The sequence below is a fragment of the Neovison vison genome, chromosome 6 (genome assembly GCF_020171115.1).
Source record: "Neovison vison isolate M4711 chromosome 6, ASM_NN_V1, whole genome shotgun sequence".
NCBI classification, from domain to species: domain Eukaryota; kingdom Metazoa; phylum Chordata; class Mammalia; order Carnivora; family Mustelidae; genus Neogale; species Neogale vison.
The window spans coordinates 172,432,020-172,458,006 of NC_058096.1; the positions used below are offsets into that span (position 1 = coordinate 172,432,020).

The 25,987-nt window shown below is 44.8% G+C and overlaps 1 protein-coding gene across 2 annotated transcripts in view; it reads left to right on the plus strand.

Annotated features, from left to right (window-relative positions):
* The first annotated feature begins 3,052 nt into the window (after positions 1 to 3,052).
* The window catches only part of SEC13 (SEC13 homolog, nuclear pore and COPII coat complex component), a 32,713-nt gene continuing 9,778 nt past the window's right edge, over positions 3,053 to 25,987 (plus strand). The window contains exons 1-7 of one of the 2 annotated variants that reach the window (XM_044253008.1): positions 3,053 to 3,139; positions 5,582 to 5,626; positions 14,676 to 14,791; positions 17,442 to 17,593; positions 18,192 to 18,325; positions 25,036 to 25,169; positions 25,600 to 25,723. In XM_044253008.1, coding sequence (XP_044108943.1) covers positions 3,137 to 3,139; positions 5,582 to 5,626; positions 14,676 to 14,791; positions 17,442 to 17,593; positions 18,192 to 18,325; positions 25,036 to 25,169; positions 25,600 to 25,723 — 708 coding nt within the window. In that variant the 5' untranslated portion in view covers positions 3,053 to 3,136. Of the gene's footprint in view, positions 3,140 to 5,581; positions 5,627 to 14,491; positions 14,573 to 14,675; positions 14,792 to 17,441; positions 17,594 to 18,191; positions 18,326 to 25,035; positions 25,170 to 25,599; positions 25,724 to 25,987 lie in introns of those variants that run through there. The other variant, XM_044253007.1, reaches the window with a different exon arrangement.

Below are 25,987 nucleotides of genomic sequence, written 5' to 3' on the forward strand. Positions count from 1 at the left end.
ATTTCCAACTCTCCTCATGAAGAAACATTTATTCCCATCTCCCTTTGCTGAACATTTTTTTTTTTTTTTGGCCAGGGGTGGGAGGGGTCACTTCTTGTTCTTTATTCAAAGCTTTTTCGGTGGTTGTGTGATAGGTCCTTTGGGATGCAGCAATTTCTTTCCTGGACCTTCACACCACCCAGACTCCCCCTACGCATTCGTGCTCCACTTAAGGGAGGCTGTCATCTGGGTGTACCGTGACATGCCTTCCACCCTAAACTCGCTCCATAGTGTCTGAAATCCCATTAGAAGATGGTTGGGGTGTGTTTCTTGAAGGCTTTGGGTCTTCCAGAGCCAAGTCCTATCAAACAATAGCAGAAAACCCCCAGGTCTTTTCCAAGTTCCAAGGCAAGCTCTCCTGATTGTGATATAGAGATCCTACTCAACCAAGCAGAGGGAAGGGGATCCCAGGCCCTGGGCATCAGCCATCACCCCCTCCACCAAAAAACAAGACCTTTGAGGCTGCTCCGGGACCTTCTCAGCCCCCTAAGTCTGTTTTGTAATGCCTGTGGTGCTCTCCCTCCGGACCTTTCCTCTTGGGGGTCGCCACACTTTGCTAACTCTTGTGTGCACATATTTTATAACAGAGTAGCGAGGAAATGGTGCCGCTCCAGCTTCCACAAGCTGCCCGGGCTCTGGGGGGCTCTGGGACAATCGGGGCTGGGAAGTGACTGTGCTCTTATTGTACACTCTTTATTTCTCTGTATCTCTGGCTTGTGCTCTTTGTAATTAATGGGATTTGTCTGCCTTTTCAACACTATCCTGAGCAATAACAATAAATGCACACGTGGAAACGCAGACACGGTACACATCACAAGGCCTTTTTCCGCAGGACAGCTGGGTCCCCGCCCTCGGTGGATTTTGACTCGGGGGGAAATGGAGTCCCTGGGAGGGAAAGTCACTTTGTCCAAGGGTGCACAACTTGGTGGGTGGTCTCTCTCCTTCCACCACATCACACCTTTCAAACTTCCACCATTTAAGGAGCAAGTTTAACCTGACATTAAGTCATTAACCTTCCATGAGCAACAGTGGACAGTCCCAATGAGCAAGACTTTGGGGGAAGAGGTCTTGGGAGAAGAAAGAGATTTGGAGACAGAGGGTCTGGGAGGTAGGGGCACATACTGGGGAAAGTTAAGAATGGCCTGATTTGGGGTCTAGGATCAAATGCAGGGAGGTGATGGGACAAAAGATGTGGGTGGCATCCCTCACTGGGGAGAGCGTAAGCAGAGGGAGCCTGGCACCCCAAGAATCTGAACTTTGCAAACCTCTGCTGAGCATCAGCAGAAAACAAGAATGTGGCCAGACCAAGAGATGATCTCAATGTTGGCTAAATGCTGAGGGTTGCACATGTGCACTTACACACACACACACTCCTAAAGGCCAGCCCTTGTCAGGGAAAACTGATCTTCAGATCAAGCACCATAGAGGCCCATCCAAGTTCTAAACAATTTCACCTCCCAGGGTCAAATTACTCCCAACATCAATGATGCTTCAGCGTAGATATTTTAATTTCCACTTAACAGAAGAGGAAATAGCGGCTCAGAGAGAAGAAGGGTAGGCCCAACTAGAAAGGATAAGATAAAATAGTGCTCCTAGCAGTCTTGATGCCAGAATTGGCCCCTGAAACCTCTATATTACAGTGCCTTTCAGTCTGACTAGTAAGTAGCTTAATGAATAAGATATAGTTGCATTGCTTGTCCCAAATCCCCAATCTCTCCAACGTCAGTGCCTATACCAGGGAATTCCTTGAATAACAACTATGCCCCATGCATTATATTTGCATTATGCCTTAAATGTCACTGTCTCTGTTTTCCACTTGAGAAAAGCAAGGCTCAGAGAAAAGCAAGGTTCAGATGCACCAGAGAATCAATGGTGCAGCTAGAGATGGAAGGCCAGGGCTTGTCCCTTGAAGAACAGGAGACCCAAGAGCCCCACCCACTTTATCCCCAGCTCCACCTTAAGTGCTGCTCCCGCCCCCCATCCTTGCAATATTTCTCCATTAGAGAGGAATAATTTTGAAAGCTGGGGTGGGGGTGAAAGGGTGGGCTGTTGTCTGAAGACCCAGCCCTTAACTCTGTAAGAACCCACACCCTTACTCCCTCTCCTAAGCTCTTTGATGGCCTAGGTCTATCACAGTCTCTGAACATTAACATCATCTCTTCAGCAGTGGCCATCTCCAGCTAGGGATCTTCCGTCCAATGTTAAGAGAGAAACTGAGTGATTGTGACTTACTCATGGAGAGCCTAGGCTCCACCCTAGATCCCTGAACTCCTTAACACCAGGAGAGGTCTAGGTCTGCCAGACCATGCATGTATGGCTGAGGGGAGCTCCCGGGCCCCACCCAGCAGTACAGCATTCTCCATGTACTTGCGGGAAGCCGGGGACCTAGGGGCTGAGGCCACTGGGGTTTGGGGTCTCTGTTCTAGTTGCAGGAGTCTACTAAGATCCCACCCTATCTGGGGTTTCTACCTCACAGGACCCCAGGACTGTGGGGAAAGGGCAGTTTGAAGACATTGGTTCCCACGGCTTGGAAAGGGCAGAGTGAGAGGGCTTAGCCTCTGGTAGCTGGCATTCCCTGGCCTTCTCTGCCCCTAGTTCCCGCTTTGGGTGCTGAGGAGGGACTAACAACAAGGAAGTAGTAGATCCGGTCAGTCTACCCACTACCCCAAAAATTACTCATCCGACAATGCTCATCCTAAGGCCGGTCGCACGCAGAACCGCAGGGAGGCGGGTGAAGCTATAGCTATGAATCCTTCCTTTCGTGTATAGATCTCAGCAAAAACGAAGGGCTGGTCCGGACAGAAGATGGGCGAGGCCCAGTATCAGTGTTGCCGCGGAAACGAGAGCCCCGCCCCTTTGGTCTCCTGTGTACGGCGCACAGAAGGGGAGGGGCATCGGGAGGGCTGGGGCACCGCCCGGGAGGGCGGGGCGCTGCCCCGGAAAGTCTCGGAACGTTTGTGCGAACGGACCGCGTTGCCACCCGGCCGCTCCAGCGCCACGGCCGGACCGCCCACCGGCCCGGCGCCGGAAGTGAGCTGTTCGGGGGCGCCGCCGGGAGCTGCCACGTCCGAGACCGGGAGCTGCTGTGTTCGCAGCCATGGTGAGTGTGAGGACCGGGGACGCGGCCCTCTCCCGGGTTCCTTGACCGCGCTAAGGTTCAAGCCCGGGGCTGGGGCCTTTCAGGTTCCCTCTGCCGATTTGGGTGTTGCGGGGTTCTGGCCTTGCCCCTCGGAACCTTTCAGAATGGGAGGCCGGAGGGAGGAACCTCTTGGAACTCTGCGGGCCACGCCGCTGCCGCGTCTCTCGCTCCTTTTCTTCCTCTTCCCCCAACAGTTGAAAACAAAACCCAGAACATCGTATGAGCTAGTGTATCCCGAGCCCTTAGTAAGTTCTAGACGTTGTTCATAATCTCAGCCTGCTAACAGCCCCGCAAAATAGGTGCTTCTGTTATCGACACTTTACAAATGAGGAAGCTTGAGCTTTGGAGAGGTGAAGTCTCTTACACCACTAGTTAAGTGGCAGCTGAGATTCGAACCCACGTAACCACTCCCTCCTACCACCTACCACCTCTCCCACCGGAGATATATGTGGACATAGATGTAGGGCTCCAAAGTTGATGGGCAGTTCTAGACACTGATGTAAGGATGAGCTAAATTAACTCTCTGAAGGTAGGGACTCGGGTTTTAAATCTCTGTAGTATGCAGTGTACAGTCATTCCACATTTACTCATTGAGTGAATGCCTGAATGGTAACGAATGAATAAAAGTGCGTCGCTGGAGCCTGGCACAGAGTGGGGGGTTCAGGTATCCAGTGCGCTCAGGAAAATGGGTGTGCCTGGGGTTCTGAGGGAACTTGGGTGAACCAGAAGTCAGGACACTGGGTTTAGTTCTTGCCCTACAGGGTTTGAGATTACTAATCTCTTGAGGCCCCTGATTCTTCAGCTTCTGAGTAGAATCTCTTGTGCTCTGATACTCAGCTCTCTCCCTAAATGAAATTTTAACTCTTCAACGAATTCTGCAGAGCTGAATTGTTTTAAGGGCTGCCTCTTACTACTTAACAAGGACCAGACCACCTAAGGTGCTTAGGAGGGAGGATTTTTTTAGAAAGGAGCTTTAAAAAAAAAAACACTTGTTCAGAATTATGTTCACCATCCTGGCTGGTGCGTGAGAGTGGCTAAAAATACATGCTTGTTATGTGTAAGGCCCTTTGGTGACCTCATGAAACTACTAGGAAACTTCTCTTCCTGACTGTCCTTAGTCCTCAGCCTTTGATTTAGGGAATTGAGTGTAACAGCTACTTTATGTTCCAGATAGGCAGCCTAGTTGAGTGGAAAGCTTTGTGAGCTGGGAATTAACAGGTGGGGGCTCTTTTTCCAGCTCCACCTGTAACCACCTCTATGATTTCAAGTGCTCCCTCCTTTCTGGACTCCTTCAGTTCCTTAGTTATCAGACTGCTCCAATTAATTCTGCCCTTTACCCTTCCCAGTGCACATGTGAAAGCACTTTGTAACCCATACAGCTTGGCAAGAGTAGGAGACGCTTCTCTTTCTTACTTGCCTCTGCAGATGTTAAAGGTCCGCTTATTAGGGAATCTCGAATTTAATGAAAGAACCTGTGCTTATTTGATAAATATCTTTGAACTGCTTTGCACCTGTCCACCTCCAGTGTCCACCTTTCTGAAAAGTCAAGTCAGACTTTATACTTGCTGGGCTTGTGCTGGAAAAAGATGAAATGGGGAAAGTGATAAAAAATACCAGTTCCAAACTGAAACCTCCCTTTCAACCTCTTTCTATCCCTGGAAGCAAAGTAAAACTATTTTTATTAGTTTACTTATTCATTCAGGAAGCTGTCACTGGGTTCCTTTTGGTTGCAAAGCACTGTGCAGGGTGATTTGAAAAGTTTCAGTACTGGGGATGATACAGACCCTGGGTCCAAGGTCAAAGGGTATAAAGTGTTGTAGACCTTCAGTGCTTCAGATATTCAGAGGAGTCCAGCTGGTTGGGGAATCTAGGAATCTTCAACAAGGGGGGTATAATTTGAGCTGGACCTCAAAGAATGAGTGGGAGAGTGATGACATCTGTTCCAGCCCCATGAGCTGCTCAATCCTGGATCCCTGTAGATGACAGCCTAGGATCTGTCATAGGTGGTGGACCAGAGAGCAGTCTACCCCCTCTGCTTGGACTGTAATTTTTTCCCCCTGTGCCACCTGGCAAATTCCTCCTCATCTAAGCCCCAGTTCATGTCTACCACCATCTGCTCCTCAGGCCGCTATAGTACATGTAAACTGCTGTTAAAGTACTTATCTTTCCATGGTAGAGTTACTTATGTACAAGATTTTCGTGGGGTGGGGTGTGGCAAGAACACTTATTTGTGTCTATATCTCTAGTCTCTGGCACGGTGCTTAGCAAAAAGAAGGTACTTAAAGTAAGTGTTTAATGAACGAACAAACAAATAAAGTCAAGAATCTTGATAACGGTAGTTTTAATAAGATGATTGCATTCTAACTGTATCTGTTCATTCACCAACCGCATCTTTGGTTCTAGGTGTCAGTAATTAACACTGTGGACACCTCCCATGAGGACATGATTGTAAGTATTCCTTTTTTTATTAATTTAATTTAATTTTTTTAAGTGTTCCAAGATTCATTGTTTATGCACCACACCCAGTGCTCCATGCAATATGTGCCCTCCTTAATACCCACCCCCAGCCTCACCCATCCCCTCCCCTCCAAAACCCTTAATTTGTTTCTCAGAGTCCACAGTCTCTCATGCTTTGTCTCACCCTCCACTTTACCCCAATTCACTTTTCCTTTCCTTCTCCTAATGTCCTCCATGTTATTCCTTATGCTCCACAAGTAAGTGAAACCATACGATAATTAACTCTCTCTGCTTGACTTATTTCACTCAGCATAATCTCCTCCAGTCCCATCCATGTTGATACAGAAGTTGGGTATTCATCCTTTCTGATGGCTGCTTAGTATTCCATGGCATATATGGACCATATCTTCTTTATCCATTCATCTGTTGAAGGACATCTTGGACCTTTTCCACAGTTTGGTGATTGTGGCCATTGCTGCTATGAACATTGGAGTACATATGACCCTTCTTTTCACTACATCTGTATCTTGGGGTAAACACCCAGTAGCTCAATTGCAGGGCCATAGGGTAGCTCTATTTTTAATTTTTTGAGGAATCTCCATACTGTTTTCCAAAGTGGCTGTACCAACTTGTATCACTGTGTAAGAGGGTTCCCCTTTCTCCACATCCTCTCCAACACTTGTTTCCTGTCCTGTTAATTTTCGCCATTCTAACTGGTGTAAGGTGGTATCTCCATTCAGATTTTGATTTGAATCTCCCTGATGGCTAATGATGATGAACATTTTTTCGTGTGTCTGTTAGCCATTTGTATCTCTTTTTTGGAGAAGTGTCTGTTCATGTCTTCTTCCTATTTTTTGACATGATTATCTGTTTTTTGGGTGTTGAGTTTGAGGAGTTCTTTATAGATCTTGGGTATCAGCCCTTTGTAGTGTCATTTGCAAATATCTTCTCCCATTCTGTGGGTTGCCTCTTTGTTTTGTTGACTGTTTCTTTTGTTGTGCAGATGCTTTTTATCTTGATGAAGTCCCAAAAGTTCATTTTCGCTTTTGTTTCCTTGCCTTTGGAGACATATCTTGAAAGAAGTTGCAGTGTCAGTGCAAGTCAGTATTGAAGAAGTTGCCTATGTTCTCCTCTAGGATTTTGATAGATTCCTGCCTCACATTGAGGTCTTTCAACCATTTTGAGTTTATCTTGTATGGTGTAAGAGAATGGTCGAGTTTCAATGGTCCGATTTTCCCAGCACCATTTATTGAAGAGACTTGTCTTTTTTCCACTGGATATTTTTTCCTGCTTTGTCGAAGACTATTTGACCTTAGAGTTGAGGGTCCATATCTGGGCTCTCTACTCTGTTCCACTGGTCTATGTGTCTGTTTTTGTGCCAGTACCATGCTGTCTTGGTAATCACAGCTTTGTAGTAAAGCTTGAAATCAGACAACATGATGCCCCCAGCTTTTTCTTTTTCAACATTTCCTTAGCGATTCAGGGTCTTTTCTAGTTCCATACAAATTTTAGGATTATTTGTTCTACCACTTTGAAAAATGTCAGTGGAATTTTGATCAGGATGGCATTGAAAGTATAGATTGTTCTGGGCAGTATAGACATTTTAACAATGTTTATTCTTCCAATCCATGAGTCTGGAATACTTTTCCATCTTTTCGTGTCTTCAGTTTCTTTAATGAGTATTCTGTAGTTCCTCAAGTACAGATCCTTTACCTCTTTGGTTAGGTTTATTCCGTGGTATTTTATGGTTCTTGGAGCTATAGTAAATGGAATCGATTCTCTAATTTCCCTTTCTATATTTTCATTGTTAGTGTATAAGAAAGCAACTAATTTCTGTGCATTGATTTTGCATCCTGCCCCGTTACTGAATTGCTGTATGAGTTCTGGTAGTTTGGGGGTAGAGTCTTTTGGGTTTTCCATATAAAGTATCATGTCATCTGTGATTAGAGAGTTTGACTTCTTTGCCAGTTTGAATACCTTTTATTTCTTTTTGTTGTCTGATTGCTGTTGCTAGGGTTTCTAGTACTATGTTGAGCAACAGTGGCAGGAGTGGGCATCATTATCGTGTTCCTGATCTCAATAGGAAGGCTGTCAGTTTTTCCCCATTGAGAATGATACTCACTTTGGGTTTTTCATAGATAGATTTTATGAAGTTGAAGAATGTTCCCTATATCCCTATACTTTGAAGAGTTTTAATGAGGAACAGATGCTGTATTTTGTCAAAAGCTGTTTCTGCATCAGTTGAGAGGACCATGTGGTTCTTCTCTTACTGATTTGTTCTGTCACATTGATTGATTTTCAAATGTTGAACCATCCTTGCATCCCAGGGATAAATCCCACCTTGTAATGGTGGATAATCTTTTTAATGTATTTTGGATCCTATTAACTAAGATCTTGTTGAGAATCTTGGCATCCATATTCATCAAGGATATTGGTCTGAAATTCTCCTTTTTTTTTTTTTTTAAGATTTTATTTATTTATTTGACAGACAGAGATCACAAAGTAGGCAGACAGGAAGGCGGGCGGGCGGTGGCGGGCGGGGGGGGGGGAGGAGGAGGGAGGCGAGCAGGCTCCCGCTGAACAGAGAGCCCGATGTGGGGCTCGATGTGGAGCTCGATCCCAGAACCCTGGGATCATGACCTGAGCCAAAGGCAGAGGCTTTAACCCACTGAGCCACCCAGGCGCCCCTGAAATTCTCCTTTTTGATGGGATCTTTCCCTGCCGTCATAGAAAGAATATGGAAGTTCAACTTCTGATTCTAAAGTTTTGAAACAGCTTCAGGAAGATAGGTGTTATTTCTTCTTTGAATGTTTGGTAGAATTCCCCAGGGAATCCTTCAGGTCCTGGACCCTTTTTTTTTTTTTTTTTGGAGGTTTTTGATCACTGCTTTAATCTCATTACTAGATACTGGTCTATTCGGGTTGTCAGTTTCTTCCTGTTTCAGTCTTGGAAGGTTATAGGTTTCCAGGAATACAGCCATTTCTTCTAGGTTCCTTAACTTACTGACATATAACTGTTGATAATAATTTCTGATAATTGTTTCTATTTCCTTGGGGTTGGTTGTGATCTCTCCCCTTTCATTCATAATTTTATTAATTTGGTCCTCTGTCTTCTTTTGGACTAGTTTGGCCAGTGGTTTATTGATCTTATTGATTCTTTCAAAGAACCAGCTTCTAGTTTCGTTGATATGTTCTATTGTATCTTTAGTTTCTAACTCATTGATCTCTGCTCTAAATTATTTCCCTTCTTGTTCACGGGGTTGGCTTAATTTGTTGTAAAGTGTAAAGAGAGCTGGTGTATGTGGGATTTTTCAGTTTTTTTGAGTGAGGCTTGGATGGCTATGTATTCTCTCCTTAGGACCACCTTTGCTGTATCCGATAGGTTTTGGATAGAAGTGTCTTCATTCTCATTGGTTTCCATGAATTGTTTAAGTTCTTCTTTGATTTCCTGGTTAATCCAAATATTCTTAAACAGGGTGGTCTTTAGCTTCCAAGTATTTGAATTCCTTCCAAACTTTTTCTTGTGCTTTAGTTCCAGTTTCGGCTCTGTCTCTGCAGCCGGCTTTCCCGTTCCAATATCCGCAAGCTCTGCGACACTCAGACACCCCTGATCCTTCTGTGACCCCGCGTGGGCTTCGCCCCGGTTTAGCCTCCAGAGCGATGTCCCTCAGCGGAACAGACTTTTAAAAGTCCTGATTTTGTGCTCCGTTGCTCCACCGCTTGCCGGGAGCCGGCCCCTCCCCCCGGGGTCTATCTTCCCGTCGCTTTGGATTCACTTCTCCGCCAGTCCTACCTTTCAGAAAGTGGTTGTTTTTCTGTTTCTAGAATTGCTGTTCTTCTTCTCTTCAATCTGCCGATGGATTTGCAGGTGTTTGCAATCTTTAGATAAGCTCTCTAGCTGATCTCCTGCTAGCTGAGGTAGTCTCAGCCTGCTACTTCTCCGCCATCTTGACTCCTCCTAGTTCCAGTTTCAAAGCATGATTGAGAATATGCAGGGAATAATCTCAGTCTTTTGGTGTGGGTTGAGCCCTGATTTGTGACCCAGTATGTGGTCTGTTCTGGAGAAAGTTCCATGTGCACTTGAGAAGAATGAGTATTCTGTTTTAGGGTTGAATGTTCTGTATATATCTATGAGGTCCATCTGGTTCAATGTGTCATTCAAAGCTCTTGTTTCTTTATTGATTTTCTGCTTAATGATCTGTCTATTTCCAAGATTGGTGTGTTAAGATCCCCTACAATTAATGTATTTATATCAATATGACTCTTTTTTTTTTTTAATTTTTTTAAATTTATTTATTTGACAGACAGAGATCACAAGTAGACAGAGAGGCAGGCAGAGAGAGAGGAAGGGAAGCAGGCTCCTGCCAAGCAGAGAGCCTGATGCGGGGCTCGATCCCAGGACCCTGAGATCATGACCTGAGCCGAAGGCAGAGGCTTTAACCCACTGAGCCACCCAGGCGCCCCTCAATATGACTCTTTATTTTGATTAACAGTTTGCTTATGTAGTTGGCTGCTCCCATGTTGGGGGCATAAATATTTACAATTGTAAATTTGTAATTCTTGGTGGATAGACCCTTTAAGAATGATGTAGTGTCCTTCTGTATCTTACTACAGTCTTTAGCTTAAAATCTAATTTATCTGGTATGAGAATCACTACTCCAGCTTTCTTTTGAGGCCCATTGGCATGAAAGATGGTTCTCCATTCCTTCACTTTCAGTCTGGAAGTATCTTTAAATTCAAAATGTGTCTCTTGTAGACAGCATATGGACGGGTCCTGTCTTTTTATCAAGTCTGCAACCCTGTGCGTTTAATGGGAGCATTTAGGCCGTTCACGTTTAGAGTGATTATTGAAAGATAAGTTTTTATTGCTATCATGTTGCCTGTGAAGTCTTTGTTTCTATAGATTGTCTCTGAAAATTTCTGTTCTACGTCACTCATGGATTCTTCTTTTATAGAAGAACTAAGCCCAGTGTCCTGACTTCTGGGTCACCCAAGTTCCCTCAGAACCCCAGGCACACCCATTTTCCTGAGCGCACTGGATACCTGAACCCCCCACTCTGTGCCAGGCTCCAGCGACACACTTTTATTCATTCGTTACCATTCAGGCATTCACTCAATGAGTAAATGTGGAATGACTGTACACTGCATACTACAGAGATTTAAAACCCGAGTCCCTACCTTCAGAGAGTTAATTTAGCTCATCCTTACATCAGTGTCTAGAACTGCCCATCAACTTTGGAGCCCTACATCTATGTCCACATATATCTCCGGTGGGAGAGGTGGTAGGTGGTAGGAGGGAGTGGTTACGTGGGTTCGAATCTCAGCTCTGCCACTTAACTAGTGGTGTAAGAGACTTCACCTCTCCAAAGCTCAAGCTTCCTCATTTGTAAAGTGTCGATAACAGAAGCACCTATTTTGCGGGGCTGTTAGCAGGCTGAGATTATGAACAATGTCTAGAACTTACTAAGGGCTCGGGATACACTAGCTCGTACAATGTTCTGGGTTTTGTTTTCAATTGTTGGGGGAAAAGGAAGAAAAGGAGCGAGGGATGTGGCAGCGGTGTGACCCGCAGAGATCCAAGAGGTTCCTCCCTCCGGCCTCCCATTTTGAAAGATTCTGAGGGGCAAGGCCAGAACCCCGCAACACCCAAATCAGCAGAGGGAACCTGAATGGCCCCAGCCCGGGCCTTGAGTCTTGGCACGGTCAGTATTTCTTGTAGTCCCGCCCTGGTGGTCACATAATCTTTTAAACCTTGCCGGTCTTGGAAACTCTCTATCTTTTCATCCATTCTGAATTTCAGCCTTGCTGGATAAAGTATTCTTGGCTGCATGTTCTTCTCATTTAGTACCCTGAATATGTCTTGCCAGGTTTCTGTGGACAGGTCTGACGTTATTCTGATGGTCCTTCCTCTGCACTAAGGAATCTCTTCCCCCTACCTGCCCTTAAAACATCCTCTCTGAATTAATATCTCATGAATTTTACAATTATGTCTCTTTCTAGACTCGTTGATTTTAGAGTGTGTCCTCTTTGCTCTAGGACACAAAGACTTATTCCATTCCCCAGGTTGGGGAAATTTTCATATTTGTTCAGCTATATCTTCTAGTCTTCTTTCTTTCTCCTCCACCTCAGGGATCCCAATAATTCTGACATTGGAACGTTTTTTGGCGTCCTTTATTTCCCTAATTCTGTTTTCATGTTATCTAAGCTGTTTGTTCCAGACCTCCTCCTAATCCTTCTTTTCTATCAGTTAGTATTCTAGATCGCTAATTTGAAATTCTGGATCTTCTGCCTCATTTACCCTAGCTGTTAGAGTATTTAGATTAGACTGGATCTCATTGATAGCATTTTTAAGTTCTACCAGATCAGATCTCATTTCTGCCCTTAGAGATTCTATGTTACCACTAATGGTCTTCTCCAACCTAGCCATTGGCTGGATAATTGTTACTCTGAATTCCATTTCTGACATATTATTTATGTCCATATCCAGTAGCTCTGTAGCAGAGGGCACAGTCTCTGAATTTTTCCTCTCTTGGGTGTTCCTCCTCCTAGTCATTTTGGTGAGAGGTGGTTGAGGGATGTATAGCTGAATATATCCACCATGACCCAGTCAAGGTGTACCTCTCCACTGATGATCTGCCACCATAGACATCCAGAAGTGTGTAATCTTACATCTCAGGCTGATCTTAGGGGCGTTCAGAGTGTTCTGGTAGATATTTAGCTCAATTCAGGGGACCAGTTGAAACAGGGCCTTGTACTTCTCTGCCATCTTGCCTCTTCTTCTGATTGTAAGTATTCCTTTAGCCTTCCCTTACAGACTATGGATTTGGACACTTCAGTGCAGGGCGAGCATTTCTGTTGATCATTCCTGAATCCAGTGTGGCTTTGCACCCTTGAGTCAGGCTGTAGCCTCGGCATGTAGTCAGTCTCCCAGCAGTGCCTGCCATGTTGGCAGGGCTATGGCATTCTGGTCACTCTCTGGTGGAAGGAACCTAGGAATGGTTTATAGCTCAAGGCCCTAAGTTTTCAGGCCAACAAAGTAAGCCTGTGTGAAAGTTTGACAATAGTCTTTCCACCTGCCTTCCCCATGCTGCCACTGCTAACCCCTTCGGAAAGGGGGCTAAAGGAAGAAAGAATGGGAAAATAACTCAGTACAAGGCCAGAGAGCAAGCACAGTAAAAGCCCAAAACAGAGCCAGATAGGACCACCACAGATAGTGGGCCAGGCAAAGCCCTTTGAACCAGAAGTCATTAACTCAGGGTGTTTCCCGAAAGACAAACACGGGGCAGTATCAGAGGACAGGGCTGTGGGAGAAGGTCCACAGGTTAAAGTCTCCAACAGCAAAGATGCAGACTCTGCTTCATGCAGGGCCAGGCAATCCAGGCAGACTTTAAGCAAGACTCTCTGGTTAGTCAGCTTAACAGTATTTCATCTCAGTGCTCCTGCCTACCATCGGATGCTTTTCATCTTCTGATAGGTTGCTTGGTCTCACAGTTGTATATGTTTCCTGAATGCAGTCATTTAAACACATCTTCTTGGAGACACTGTGGTACCTTGGGTATGAAAATCCAATCTGAGACTCCCTAGCCCATTTCTTAACTCTTCTGAGCTAGTCTTGATTTCCTCACAGCTAAAATGGGAAAAATAACGTATATGCTACCTACTTGTGTAGTTTGGGTTTGAGAAACAGATGAGGCAAAATAGCAATGGCTGGTGCCTGCATGTTCACTATGTGTCAGACCCCATGCTCTGCGCTTTTCATTCAGTGTCTCACTGAACCTTCATGGCAACCCCTAAAGCGGATGCCACCATTGGCTATGGTGATAGCCATAGTGGTAGCCATAATGATGCCACCATTAGCCCCATTTAAAGAGAAGGAAACTGAGGTTCAAGGAAATAAATGTAATTTTTTCTGAACAACAGGTAAGGTCAGGAGATGTATTTAAATCTTTTAAGGACTATCCCCTTCTTCCTCTCGAAGTGTGTGATAGCACTCTGTAAAAGTACCTGAGAAGTCTAAACACTTGCAATGCCTGTCTTCCAAAAAGCCAAGACCTAGAGTAGTGGAGGGGGTTGGCTTCTGAAGAAGAATCAGAATGTTTTTCTCAGGGAGGTGAGGAAGGAATGTTGAAGCAAACAGAATGACCACTTTTGTTGAAAGGATATTAATTGTTCTGAATACAGTAAGAGTGATGGCTAATAGTTCCTAAAACCCCTAGTGTGAGACAGCTGAAGAAGGTGCTCTCTGTTGGAATAGGCAGCAAACAGGAAGGGCCAGGACAGTTCAGTGGGACAGCAGGCATTGCAGCTCAGAGGAAAAAGACAAGAGCCGTAGGCAGGGACCAGCCTTAGGATTGCATGGCCAGTCAGAATTGAGAAGGTTGGTTCATCAGTGGTGGAACTATTGACATTTAAGGCATGGGTGGAGAGTCTGGGGTTCTAGGCATACTACTAGGAAAAAGGTCTAGTAAAAATCCAGGAACAAAGGTCCACAAAGGATCTAGGGCCATGGGCGGGGGAAGGAGCCCAAATGTCTGAATAGAACCTTGTGTCCAGGCCAGATGTGCATTATGGAGGATCTCACTAGGGCCCTACAGGCACTCAGAGGCTACTCCTTTGTGTCACCATCAGCCTTGGGTTCTGGGGCTGAGCTGAAACTCCAGGCATCTTCCACAGTAGCCTACAGAGCATCAGAACATGGTGGGGCCTGAGGATGGAAGAAGAAAAGGGAGGCTAGCTAGCCATTGTTTTGTCTCCTATACCCACCCTACAGAATAGGGTTGGAAATGGCTTCCCCTCTCTATGTAGAGGGTCTGAAAGCAGCTAGGATGGGGGGTTTTTTTGTCCCTTTCAGAACGACATTCCTGTCAGAGAAATGGAATTTGGAGATGCTAGCTTGTTGCCTGAAAATGATGCTGCTTGGAGGTTAGATTATTATCAGGTAAACTCTGGTCCATACCAGCCAGATTCTGTCCTGGTGACTACGCCACCCCACCTCACCCACCTTCCCAGCCTGCGGCTTCTCAACTGTCCTCCCTTTGCAGCACGATGCCCAGATGGACTACTATGGCACCCGCCTAGCAACCTGCTCATCAGACAGGTCTGTCAAAATCTTCGATGTGCGAAATGGAGGACAGATCCTCATTGCCGACCTCAGGGGGTGAGTCCAGCCAAGTTTGGGTGAGGTCTCAGAATGATTGGGCTTCTCAGACCCAGATCAGAGGAGCTCCACAGTGCATTTAGCAGAGAGGACACCCCTGCCTCCCCTGCCAGTCCCAGCCAGGCAGCTGTCCTCAGCATACATTCCAGGCTGATGGATCCAGGAATGAATCCTAACTTTGCTTCCCAAAAACCCATCAGAAGACCTTGGGTAAGAGTCAGTCTACGTAGCTCTCAAAGGCTTTATCTGCTAACCCTCAAAATAGGCAGTTGCTGCCTCCTCCCAGGTAGAGCCTGTTCACAGCATGCTTTTGGTAGCTGTTGCTACTTTTAAAAGTGGGAAGGAACTTTTTCGTTATTGTTGTTTTTAAAGATTTTATTTTTTTTATTCGACAGACAGAGATCACAAGTAGGCAGAGAGGCAGTCAGCAGGGGGTGGGAGTAGGCTCCCCGCTGAGCAGAGAGCCCAATGCGGGGCTCAATCCCAGGACCCTGGGATCATGCCCTGAGCTGGAGGCAGAGGCTTTAACCCACTGAGCCACCCAGGCACCTGTTGTCTTTTTTTTTTTAAGTTTAGCCAACCTGATCTAAAGTGTTACTAAAGGCAGTAATGTAAGAATGATGTTAATGTAATCAAAGAAAGAATAATATTAATATAAGAATGCATTAGTAATTACATGAGTCCTATAATTTTGCCTATTTGCGTGCCCACAGCAGATACTCAGTGAATATTTACAAATGTTTTATTTCCCCTCTCCCTACCAAGATTCTTGAGATCCTGGCTCATTTTTATGGCTACACCTGTACTGTTTTCCCTCAGTCCGCTGCCTTCCAGATAAATAGGAGTTCTTAATCTGGAATCCACAGATTTCCAACGGTTCTGTGGTTAGAATTCAGGGGCTGGTGAACTAGGGCTGAGGAAAAAAATCACTTCTTTATTATCAGTGACTCAGATATTTAGCATTTCTTTCAATGATGGATGTAGGCTAGAAGCCACAGTAGTATTCAGAGCATCTGTAACTTTGTTACCAGTAGAAGACACAGCTATCTTCATATCACATTCTAGTTCTAGCTGTCTCAAAATAGCACTTAGGCTTATCATTACTTTGAAATGAGAGTGGTTATTGGACCTGCCACTAGAGTTTGTTAGTTAATGTGCTAACAGAAGTACATGTGTCCCTATATAATAAATCCATCTTTAACATTTTACTCAGTGTATTTCATTATAATTGGGTTTTCTTTATAATCCTAGCTGTGTATGTTGTATCCATTATTCTGGGTAGGGACCAAAGCCTTCAGCAGACTGCACAGGAGAAATTATGAACCCTGAAGAGTAGGAGCTCAGTACCCATTAACCGAATTAAGGCATAACTAAGTAGCCACTTAGGGAAAGGGGTATAGAAGTTCCCGTCTTCCTGAATGTCAAAAATGGAGTGACTAAGGGGTCAGATACTGCTTTCCCTGGCTGTGCAGAGAGCTGCCTGCTGCTGGCACTGGCAGAGGTGGTCACATCCACTGTCACTTGGTGCTTTCAGTCCTGTTTTTCTTACACTGAAAAGATGTGCAATATTAGAGGGATAAAATTCACACCCCCTTCTTTCTTTCTTTCTTTCTTTTTTTTTTTTTTTTTGCCTCAGTTAAAACTACGCTAGTTAAAGGACATTTTCATCTCCTCACAGTTTCCTTTGTGAGGCCTAGGAATTGTCCCAGCCAGAGGGAGACAGACACTTTGAGTGTCTGCAGCCCTGGGTTGGAGGAGTGAACAGGGAACAGCAATACCAGTTGACAGGCATGAATGGTTTTTTTCTTTTCTTGTGCCCAGCACTGTTCCAGGCTTTTTACCAGAGTTATCACCTATATTTCCCCTCCTGAGCACACCAAGAAAGAAGTCTTGCTGATATTTCCATTAGGAAACTAAGCCATAGGAAGGACATGGCCCTTACCTAAAGTCAAATAGCTAGAGTGAATGCGGAGTGAGGGTGAATGAGCCTGGGCTGTCACCCCTCTGCCGTGTCACTTCTTGTGTACTTGGTGCCCAGCCCTTGCCTGAACCTGAGAGGTGGCCCCAGTACTTAGACCAGCACCAGGTACGTGCTCAAATAAAACTCCAGGTGAATGCATAAAGATGAGAAGAGCAGAGGAGAGGCATGCCTTTGAACAAATTAAAAGAATAGTGACAAATATGAAACAGATAGTGCCTACTCAAAAAGTTAACCATCTGGAAGGATAAGTAGCAATTTACTCTACAAATACTTCCTGAGCACTTGTAGGGGTGAACCCTGAATTGATCAGTGCACAGATGAATGAATAGGCTAAGAGACTTTTCCTGAGGATGGCCGATGTAGGTCGTTCTGGCTGCAGTGTAGGTTGAGGTGGAGAGGGTTCTGTCTGGTCAGGACAGAGAGGCTGACTTAGAGTCCTGAATTGTTTTCAAAGCCTCTGGGACCTCTGAGCCTCAGGATCTTCAGTGCCCAACAAAGGTCCCTTTTGGCAGTGACTTCCTATAGCTCTCCCTTAAGAAATCCTCAGGCAGCTCTGTCCCGAGATACTGTATTTGCCTACCAAAAAAGCCATTCGCTTCGGTGCAAAGTAGTGGGTGGCAGAGCACTATAGGTTCCTGTGACCCATCTGACCAGCCTCTCGCCTTGTAGTCACGAGGGTCCTGTGTGGCAAGTGGCCTGGGCCCACCCCATGTATGGCAACATCCTGGCATCCTGCTCCTATGACCGGAAAGTCATTATCTGGAAGGAGGAGAATGGCACCTGGGAGAAGACACATGAGCACACAGGACACGACTCCTCAGGTACAGTGAATGTGGTAGGGGCAGTTGGATGCGGCTTTGTACCCTGGCTGACGCTCCCATGCCCTTTCCCTTGTGATGCTCCTTGTTTGTCCCTTGGGTTTGGTTGGCTTTTCTGCTGTCTGTCCACAGCAGACATAAGGCCCTAAGACCTAAAGCAAGTCTAAAGCAAAATAAGAAAAGGAAAAAAACAATGCAGTGAGGTTTTTTGTGTGGTTTTTTTTTTTTTAATTTTATTTAAGTACTGGCCTTTATTCTTAGATTATTGTCTACTCTACTTTTTGTCCTAGTTTTAGTAATTTATTTTTATTAACATATGATATAATACTGGTTTCAGGTATGTATTATGATTCACTATTTCTATCCATTACTCCATGCTCATCACAGTAAGCATACTATCAGTCCCCTTTATCTGTTTCAGCTCACCCTACTTTTTGTTAAGGTAGACTGTAGTTTACGAAATTATGATACTCGTAGGTGATGGGTTTTTAGAATCTTCTTATCTTCCTCCTAGTGGTCCCTGCAATTTTACTTTAAAAATATAGTAAAACGGTAAACCTGGGAAAACAGTCTGCTAACTATGCCTCCCTCCTTCCTCCAGTAAACTCCGTGTGCTGGGCCCCCCATGACTATGGCCTAATACTGGCCTGCGGGAGCTCAGATGGGGCCATCTCCCTGCTGACATACACTGGAGAGGGCCAGTGGGAAGTGAAGAAGATCAACAACGCTCACACAGTAAGTCCAGACCTTGCCTGTGTGTGGAGGGTAGCTCTGCTGCCTTGCTTTGTGTCTCCTGGAGACTCCCTAGAGAGGTGACAGGAGTAGCATCACTGCTTTGCAGGGGACTGGGGAGGGACTGATGCTCAGACATGCTTGGAGGGTCAGTTTTAAGCCTCTTGAGCTCTGAAGCCAGACAGACACTGCATTCAGGGAGACCTCCTCATTCAGCCCAGGGCAGGGAATTGGCACAGGTTCCTCCTTGAAGGCGCCCAAGTCAGAGAGGGTCAGGGCCTTAGCAAGGTGGCAGCAGCAGCCTGTCTCCCTGCTACCTTTGCTATGGGCATCTCAAGTTGACATGCTTGCAGTGGTCATTGGGCCCCCCAGAACTGAGTGGTGTTATAAAGGGCATCATAGGAATATAGTCCCTTGCACTTACAGTCATTAGATGTTGAAATAGTCAAGAAAGCACCATGGATGGTACGGGAATATCTCACAGTACTTGAGCCCCCGCTGTGTGTCATGTAATCCTCACAAATGTCTACAAATGAAAGAAGAAACTATGAAATGTACAGACTTTCAAGGTAAGTAGTCCTGTTTCCGTTTTATGAGGAGACAGATGAGGTTCAGAAAAAGTAAATGACTTAGATAAGGTCCTATACCAGCGTTAGAATTCAGAATCTCTGTGCTTTCTCACTGGACAACACTTCCAGCTTTGGTGGCCCCAAATACTTCTGAAACCTACCTAGATGGAAACTTAGTAGCTCCCAAGCTTGACACTATACTTGTGAATTTCTCAAATTTAGGGGATCCACTCAGATTCCCATCTGCTGACTAACTTGCAAAAGTGAATAGGCTGAGAGGCTTCTGGGAAGATTTTGGGGAATAACATCACAGCTTTTCAGTCTTTCCTCGTCTCCATAAAAACGAGCAGAGCAGCTGGATAGCACAACCAAAACCTCAGAAACATTTACAGCAAAACTAAATAACAAGATATCTCCACAAACTCCGAAGTAGAAGCAGAGAGGAATAAACCTGCAACAACCACAAGATTGCATTGTAATGCTATCTGAGCAGGAGGGAGCAACGGGGTGCCTTCTAACAGACTTGAGAAGGGGAGTACTGCCAAAATAGCCAGCGAGACGTCACTGGAAAGCATAGCTAGCCAGTGTTTCGTTTTGTTAGGTTTTTACTTATCTATCAGAGAGAGAGAGAGAGAGAGGCAGGCAGAGGGAGAAGCAGGCTCCCTGCTGAGCAAGGGGCCCAATGCAGGACTCAATCCCAGGACCCTGAGATCATGACTGAGTTGAAAGCTTAACTTATGCTTAACCAGCCAAGCCACCCAGGTGTCCCATAGCTGGCCAGTTTAAGAACAGCAGCTGAAACTAGGAAAAGTTTCGGGATTTCTTTTGTTTTTAACCTTTTTTTTTGTTTTTTTGATACACAATTGACTTACATAAAATTCACACTTTTTAAAGTATACAATTCTGTAGGGTTTAGTATATTCCCAAAGTTACGCAACTACCAACTGCTCATTTTCAGAATTTTGCAGTGTCTTTGCAGTCTTTGCAGCATCTTTAATAGGAGTAGATTGCATCTCAAGAAACCACTTTCTTTGCTCATTAATAAGAAGCAGTTGCTCATCTTGTCACAGTTTGATCATGAGATCACAGCAGTTCAGGCATGTCTTCAGGCTCCACTTCTAATTCCGGTGCCTTTTGCACCCCCATCCAAAGTTACTTATTTCCTCCCCTGAAGTCTTGAACCCCGTGGGAGTAATCCATGAGGGTGTGTTCTTAATGGCATCTGGAATGGTGAATCCTTTCCAGAAGGTTTCACTTTACTTTGCCCAGATCCATCAGAGGAATCACTATGGCAGTTGTAACCATATTATAATAACAAATAATAAGACTTAAGAGTAGAAATTACTCCTTAATCCATGGAAGTTGCTGAGTGCATGTCATGTTAGCTGGCATGAAAATGACATTAATCTCATACATCTCCATCAGAGCCCTTGGGTGACCCAGAGGTGCATTGTCCATGAGCAATAACAGTTTAAAGGAATCTTTGAGCAGCAGGTCTCAACAGTGGGCTTAAAATATTCAGTAAACCACATTGTAAACAGATGTGCCGCCATTGAGGCTTCGTTGTTCCATTTATAGAGCACGCACAGGCAGAGAAGATATAGCATAATTCTTTTTTTTTTTTTTAAGATTTATTTATTTGACAGAGATCACAAGTAGGCAGGTGGCCCGGGTGGGGGGTGGGGAAGGCTCCCTGCTGAGCAGAGAGCCCAATGTGGGGCTCAGTCCCAGGACTCTGGGATCATGACCTGAACCGAAGGCAGAGGCTTAACCCACTGAGCCACCCAGGTGCCCCGATATAGCATAATTCTTAAGGACTCTAGGATTTTATGCATGGTAAATGAGCACTGGCTTCAACTTCATGTCGCCAGCTGCATTAGTCCCTAACAAGAGAGTCAGTCTGTCCTTTGAAGCTTTAAAGTCAGGTAAGTTGTAGATGGCATCTTCCATTAGAAGTCTGTTTCATCTATGTTGAAAATCTGTTGTTTAGTGCAGCCATCTTCATTCATGATCTCACCAGATCTCCTGGAACACTTGCTGCAGCTGCTTGCAGCTTGCTGAAGCTGCAGTGCACCAGCACTGGCACCAGCACTGGCTGCTTCACTTGCTTTTTTATGTCATGGAGATGGCTTCTCTCCTTCACCCTTGTGAACCACCTCTGCCAGCTTCATACTTCTCTTCTGCAGCTTCCACACCTCTCTTTGCCTTCACAGAATGACAGAGTTAGGACCTTGCTCTCCTTAGCTCTAAGAGAATGTTGTGGCTGGTAGTATCTTCTCTCCAGACCTCTAAAAAACCTCCATATCAGCATTCAGGTTGTTAGAACTGTCTTATCATTTGTGTGTTCACTGTAATAGTGCTTTTCATTTCCCTCAAGAACTTTTCTTTTGCCTTCACAACTTGGCTGTTCGATGCAAGAGGCCTAGCTTTTTTGGTCTGTCTCAGCTTATGACCTATCTTTCTTGCTAAGCTAAATCATTTCTAGCTTTTGATTTAAAGTGAGAGATGTGGTACTCTTCCTTTTACTTGAACACTTAGAGCCCACTGTAGGGTTATTAATTGTCCTAATTTCAATATTGTGTTTTAGGGAATAGGGAGACTGAAGGAGAGGGCGAGAGATGGTGGAACAGTCAGTCAGTGGAGCAGTCAGAACACACACATTTATCAAATAAGCTTGCCATTTTATATGGGCATAATTTATGGCAGCCCAAAACAATTGCACTAGTAATATCAAAGATTGTTGATCACCATATAATGAATATAGTCATGAAAAAACTTGAAATATTGTGAGAATTAACAAAATGTGGCAGAGTCAAAGTAAGCAAATGCTGTTGGGAAAATGGCATCAATAGACATGTTTGACACAACGTTGCCACACACCTTTAGTCTGTAAAAGAGTAACTGAAGTTCGATGAAGTGAAGCACACTTCAATGAAGTATGCCTGTATATGGCCTTTTGTGACTGGCTTCTTTCACTTAACATGTTTTCAGGCTTCATGTCGTAGTATGTATTAGTACTTTATACATTTTTATGGCTGTATGATAGTGTAGCATGTGAATTTACATACCTTGTTGAGCCATGTATAAGTTAATGGACATCTTCAGCCATTATGAATAATGCTGGCTATGAAGATTCATGTCTTTTTCTGAGTATATGTTTGTTTGTTTGTTTGTTTTTTAAAATTTTATTCATTTGTTTATTTGACAGAGAGAGACAGCAAGAGAGGGAACACAAGCAGGGGAAAGGGAACACAAACAGGGGAAGTGGGAGAGGGAGAAGCAGGCTACCCGCAGAGCAGAGAGCCTGATGTGGGGCTCGATCCTGGGACCCTGAGATCCTGACCTGAGCCAAAGGCAGATGCTTAACAACTGAGCCAGCCCGGTGCCCCTGTGAACATAACGTTTTTCATTTTCTTGGGTATATACCTTGGAGTGGAATTACTAAGTCAGGGACGCCTGGGTGGTTCATTCGGTTAAGCATCTGCCTCGGGCTCAGATAATGATCTCAAGGTCCTGGGATCAAGCCCCACATTAGGGTCCCCACTGAGCAGAGGATCTGCTTCTCCCTCTCCTTCTGCCTCCTCCCCCCTGCTCATGCTCTCTCTCTCTCTCAAATAAATAAATAAAATCTTTTTTAAAAAATTACTAAGTCAGATGGAAAGTCTCTAACTTTTTGAGGTACTACTAAACTTTTCCAAGTTAACTGTACCATTTCACATGGCTTCCAGCAGTGTATAAAGGTTTCAGTTTCTCCACATCCTTGCCAACTCCTAACATCTTTTTTTGTTGCCGTTCTGGCCATTCAGGTATTTGTGAAGTGGTACTTCATTGTGGCTTCAATTTTTATGTTTTTTTAATGACTAATGTTGGGCACATTTTCACATGCTTACTGGCTATCTATATTCTATTTGGAGAACTTACCAGGAGGGGTTTTGTACTATATTATACCAGGTGAATGCAAGCTGCCCAGCCTAAGAAGGACTAAAGGGTCTTGTAGAGATCTGACCCTCATAACCCGCTAAGTCTCGCTTCCACGACAGGGCCTCTTGTGAGGAGAAACTGGGAGTGAAATCAACAGGGAGTAGGAAGGAGACACAGAAAAAGGAAAGAGAACATAGACCAAGACCAGTTCCATGGTAGTTTCACAGGGTATACCTAGGTGTGTCAGAGCCCATCAGATTTTGTAGTTTATGAGCAGTGAATGTTAGTAATGCCTCAAAGCTGTTCTTAGAAATTTAATTGTGGAGTAGAAAGAACATAAGACTATTACTGCTCTGCAGGAACTCAAGGACTGTTGTTTCCATTAGCCATTCCTGAGGTATCTGCTAGAGAATAAGCTTCAGACAACAAAATGACTAGGAAGATATCAAATGCAGTTAACTGTAGAGAACTAAGACTAAATGAGGGTTATAAGGCAGAGTATAGGATATACTGGCCATATGTTCTGTTAAGGTAGCCGACCACTGATCAAAAAGTGGGCACAGCGCACCGGGTGGCCCAGTTGGTTAGCATCAAGAGTCTTGATTTCACTTCAGGTCATGATCTCAGGATGGTGAGATTGAGCCCTACATCGGGCTCTGTGCTCCGCAGAGTCTGCTTGAGATTCTCTCTCTTGCTCTTGCCCCACTTGCGTGTGCTAAATAAATAAATTAAATTAATATGTGTGTGTGTTTGTGTGTGTGTGTGTGTAACACCCTCAAGATACCCTATTTCTTGAGGAAGTGGCTAATCTTAGGTCTGAGGCCGAATACGTACAAGATGAGCCTGGAACATTTTGTTATATCCAGCAGAAATTATCGAAGACATACTTTGACATACCAGCGTTATTGAAGGAGCCAGTTTGAACACACATTGCAGTTTAGGTGTCAGAAATTTCTAATGAAAATAATTGCAGTGAACTGAAATCCAACAAATAACTTAAATCCATGAGTTCATAGTGATACGTAAGAGAGTGGATCAGGGGCACCGGGGTGGCGCAGTCAGTTAAGCATCCGCCGTCAGCTCAGGTCATGTTCCCAGGGTCTTGGGATCAAGTCCCTTGTTGGGCTCTCTGCTCAGTGGGATGTCTGCTTCTCCCTCTCCCCTTACCCTTCCCCTGGCTTGTGTTCTCTCCTCTCTCACTTTCTCTCTCTAATAAATAAAATCTTTTAAAAAATAAAAGAACCAGTCACCCTTAAAGAATGGCAGGGAACCAGTTTGTAAAGTGTAAAGCATTTATCCTGCCTTTCCTTCCTGACCTGTACCTATGGGGAGCCAAATATTAATGAGGGGAATTTCTCTGTCTAGATTATTATATATAATAACGAAGAAATGAATGCAGTAACACCATCTTGTAATGTCCAGTGACTTAAAAGAGGCATAGATTGTTGACAGGTGCTATCAACATAAAAAGACAACTTGACATTATTGTCTCCCAGTGAAAAAATACTTTACTGCCTGTAATCTTAACAAAGGGGTCAGACTTGAGTCTGATCCAGTCTGGGATCCAGCTGACAATTTTCAGGAACTCAAAGGAATTCAGAGGTCTGAGTATGAAATAGCAAATCAGCCTGAGAGTCTGTAGGTCAGAGACTAGTCTTTCTTCAACAAAAAAATTGTAAGGGGGGAAAAAAAAAACCAGAGGGGAAATCTATAAATAATGAGATGTAAAAAAGACTTAAAACAGTTGAAATGCCAAGACTAAACTGTAGTACCTAAGGATGCATATTTGGGTGACAAAACTATAGAGAAAAAGGAAGGAATCAGAAGTGAGGAAAATAGTACTGAGGAGGAAGGGCTATGATTCAGGTGGGACATGATGAGAGGCCTTCTTGGGTAAGTAGCAACTTGATAATCTTGAACTGGTAGTGGTTACAGGAGTGCTTTAGAGTAATTCATTAAACTTTGCCTCCCTTCATGTTTTTGAAAATGTTCTGTTTCTTAAATTCCTGGGAGTCCCTAACTCCTACTTTAAACATATATTGCTGAAAAATATATGCACTGGTAGGACTCCTTGAAAAGCTAAGCCTTAATTCATCAAAAAACAGCTGTCCTACATAATCCTGTCCCAGGACTTGAAGGGGAAATACACTGCAGCTTTGGGTCTGCAGAAGCAGTGCTCTGTCGCAAGGCAAAGGGCAGTCACCCCAACCCCCCTCTTTACAGATTGGCTGCAATGCCGTCAGTTGGGCCCCTGCTGTTGTACCTGGAAGCCTAATAGACCAGCCATCAGGGCAGAAGCCCAACTACATCAAGAAGTTTGCATCAGGCGGCTGTGACAACCTCATCAAACTGTGGAAGTAAGTGGGGTTGCTGGACTTGTGCCCAAGGGGACACTTCTTACCAACTACCTACCCTACTACCTATTGCGACTCCGCCATAGTTCCCAAGAAACAGGATCACCTTTAACCAGCCTGCCCATAGAATACTGTTTTTAGTATGTTAGAGGACACCCTTGAAAAACAACTTGGCCTTGCTCAAACACCTTAATTCTTCACCTAATTCCCAGCTGCCAGAGCCATTGGCTGTGGGGGAACAGAACATTTCTTGGAAGAGTCTTTTATAGCTGGGGAACTGAGTAAAAATCTGCAAGGTTAATGAATGAAATCAGAAAGATGGAATAGCTTTTTGGCCCCTGCAGAGCCCACAGGGTGGGGGTACAGTGGAGTGTGGGAAACACAGCTGGGTTGCTACCTACTGCTGCTTTCTCCCGTTTGTCTCTCCTGTTAGGGAGGAGGAGGACGGCCAGTGGAAGGAGGAACAGAAGCTAGAAGCGCACAGTGACTGGGTTCGAGATGTGGCCTGGGCCCCCTCCATTGGCCTGCCCACCAGCACCATCGCCAGTTGCTCCCAGGTCAGCTCAGATCCATGAGAGCCTCCCGTGTTGTATAATCTCTGAGTAAGTCCCATCAAACCTTACAGTCCCCTTAAGGTAAAGTCTAAAAAGGTAAGGGCAGGGCAACAGGCACCTTGGGACCAATGCAAGTAGGATAGTGCTTTGGAGGTAGGTCATCCTATGCCGAAGGCTTGATCAGAAGGCGCAAGGGGGTTGCCTCGACCGAGCCATGAGGCAGGCCAAACTCAGGACCAATTTCCCCTCCTCAGCATTATGCACCTG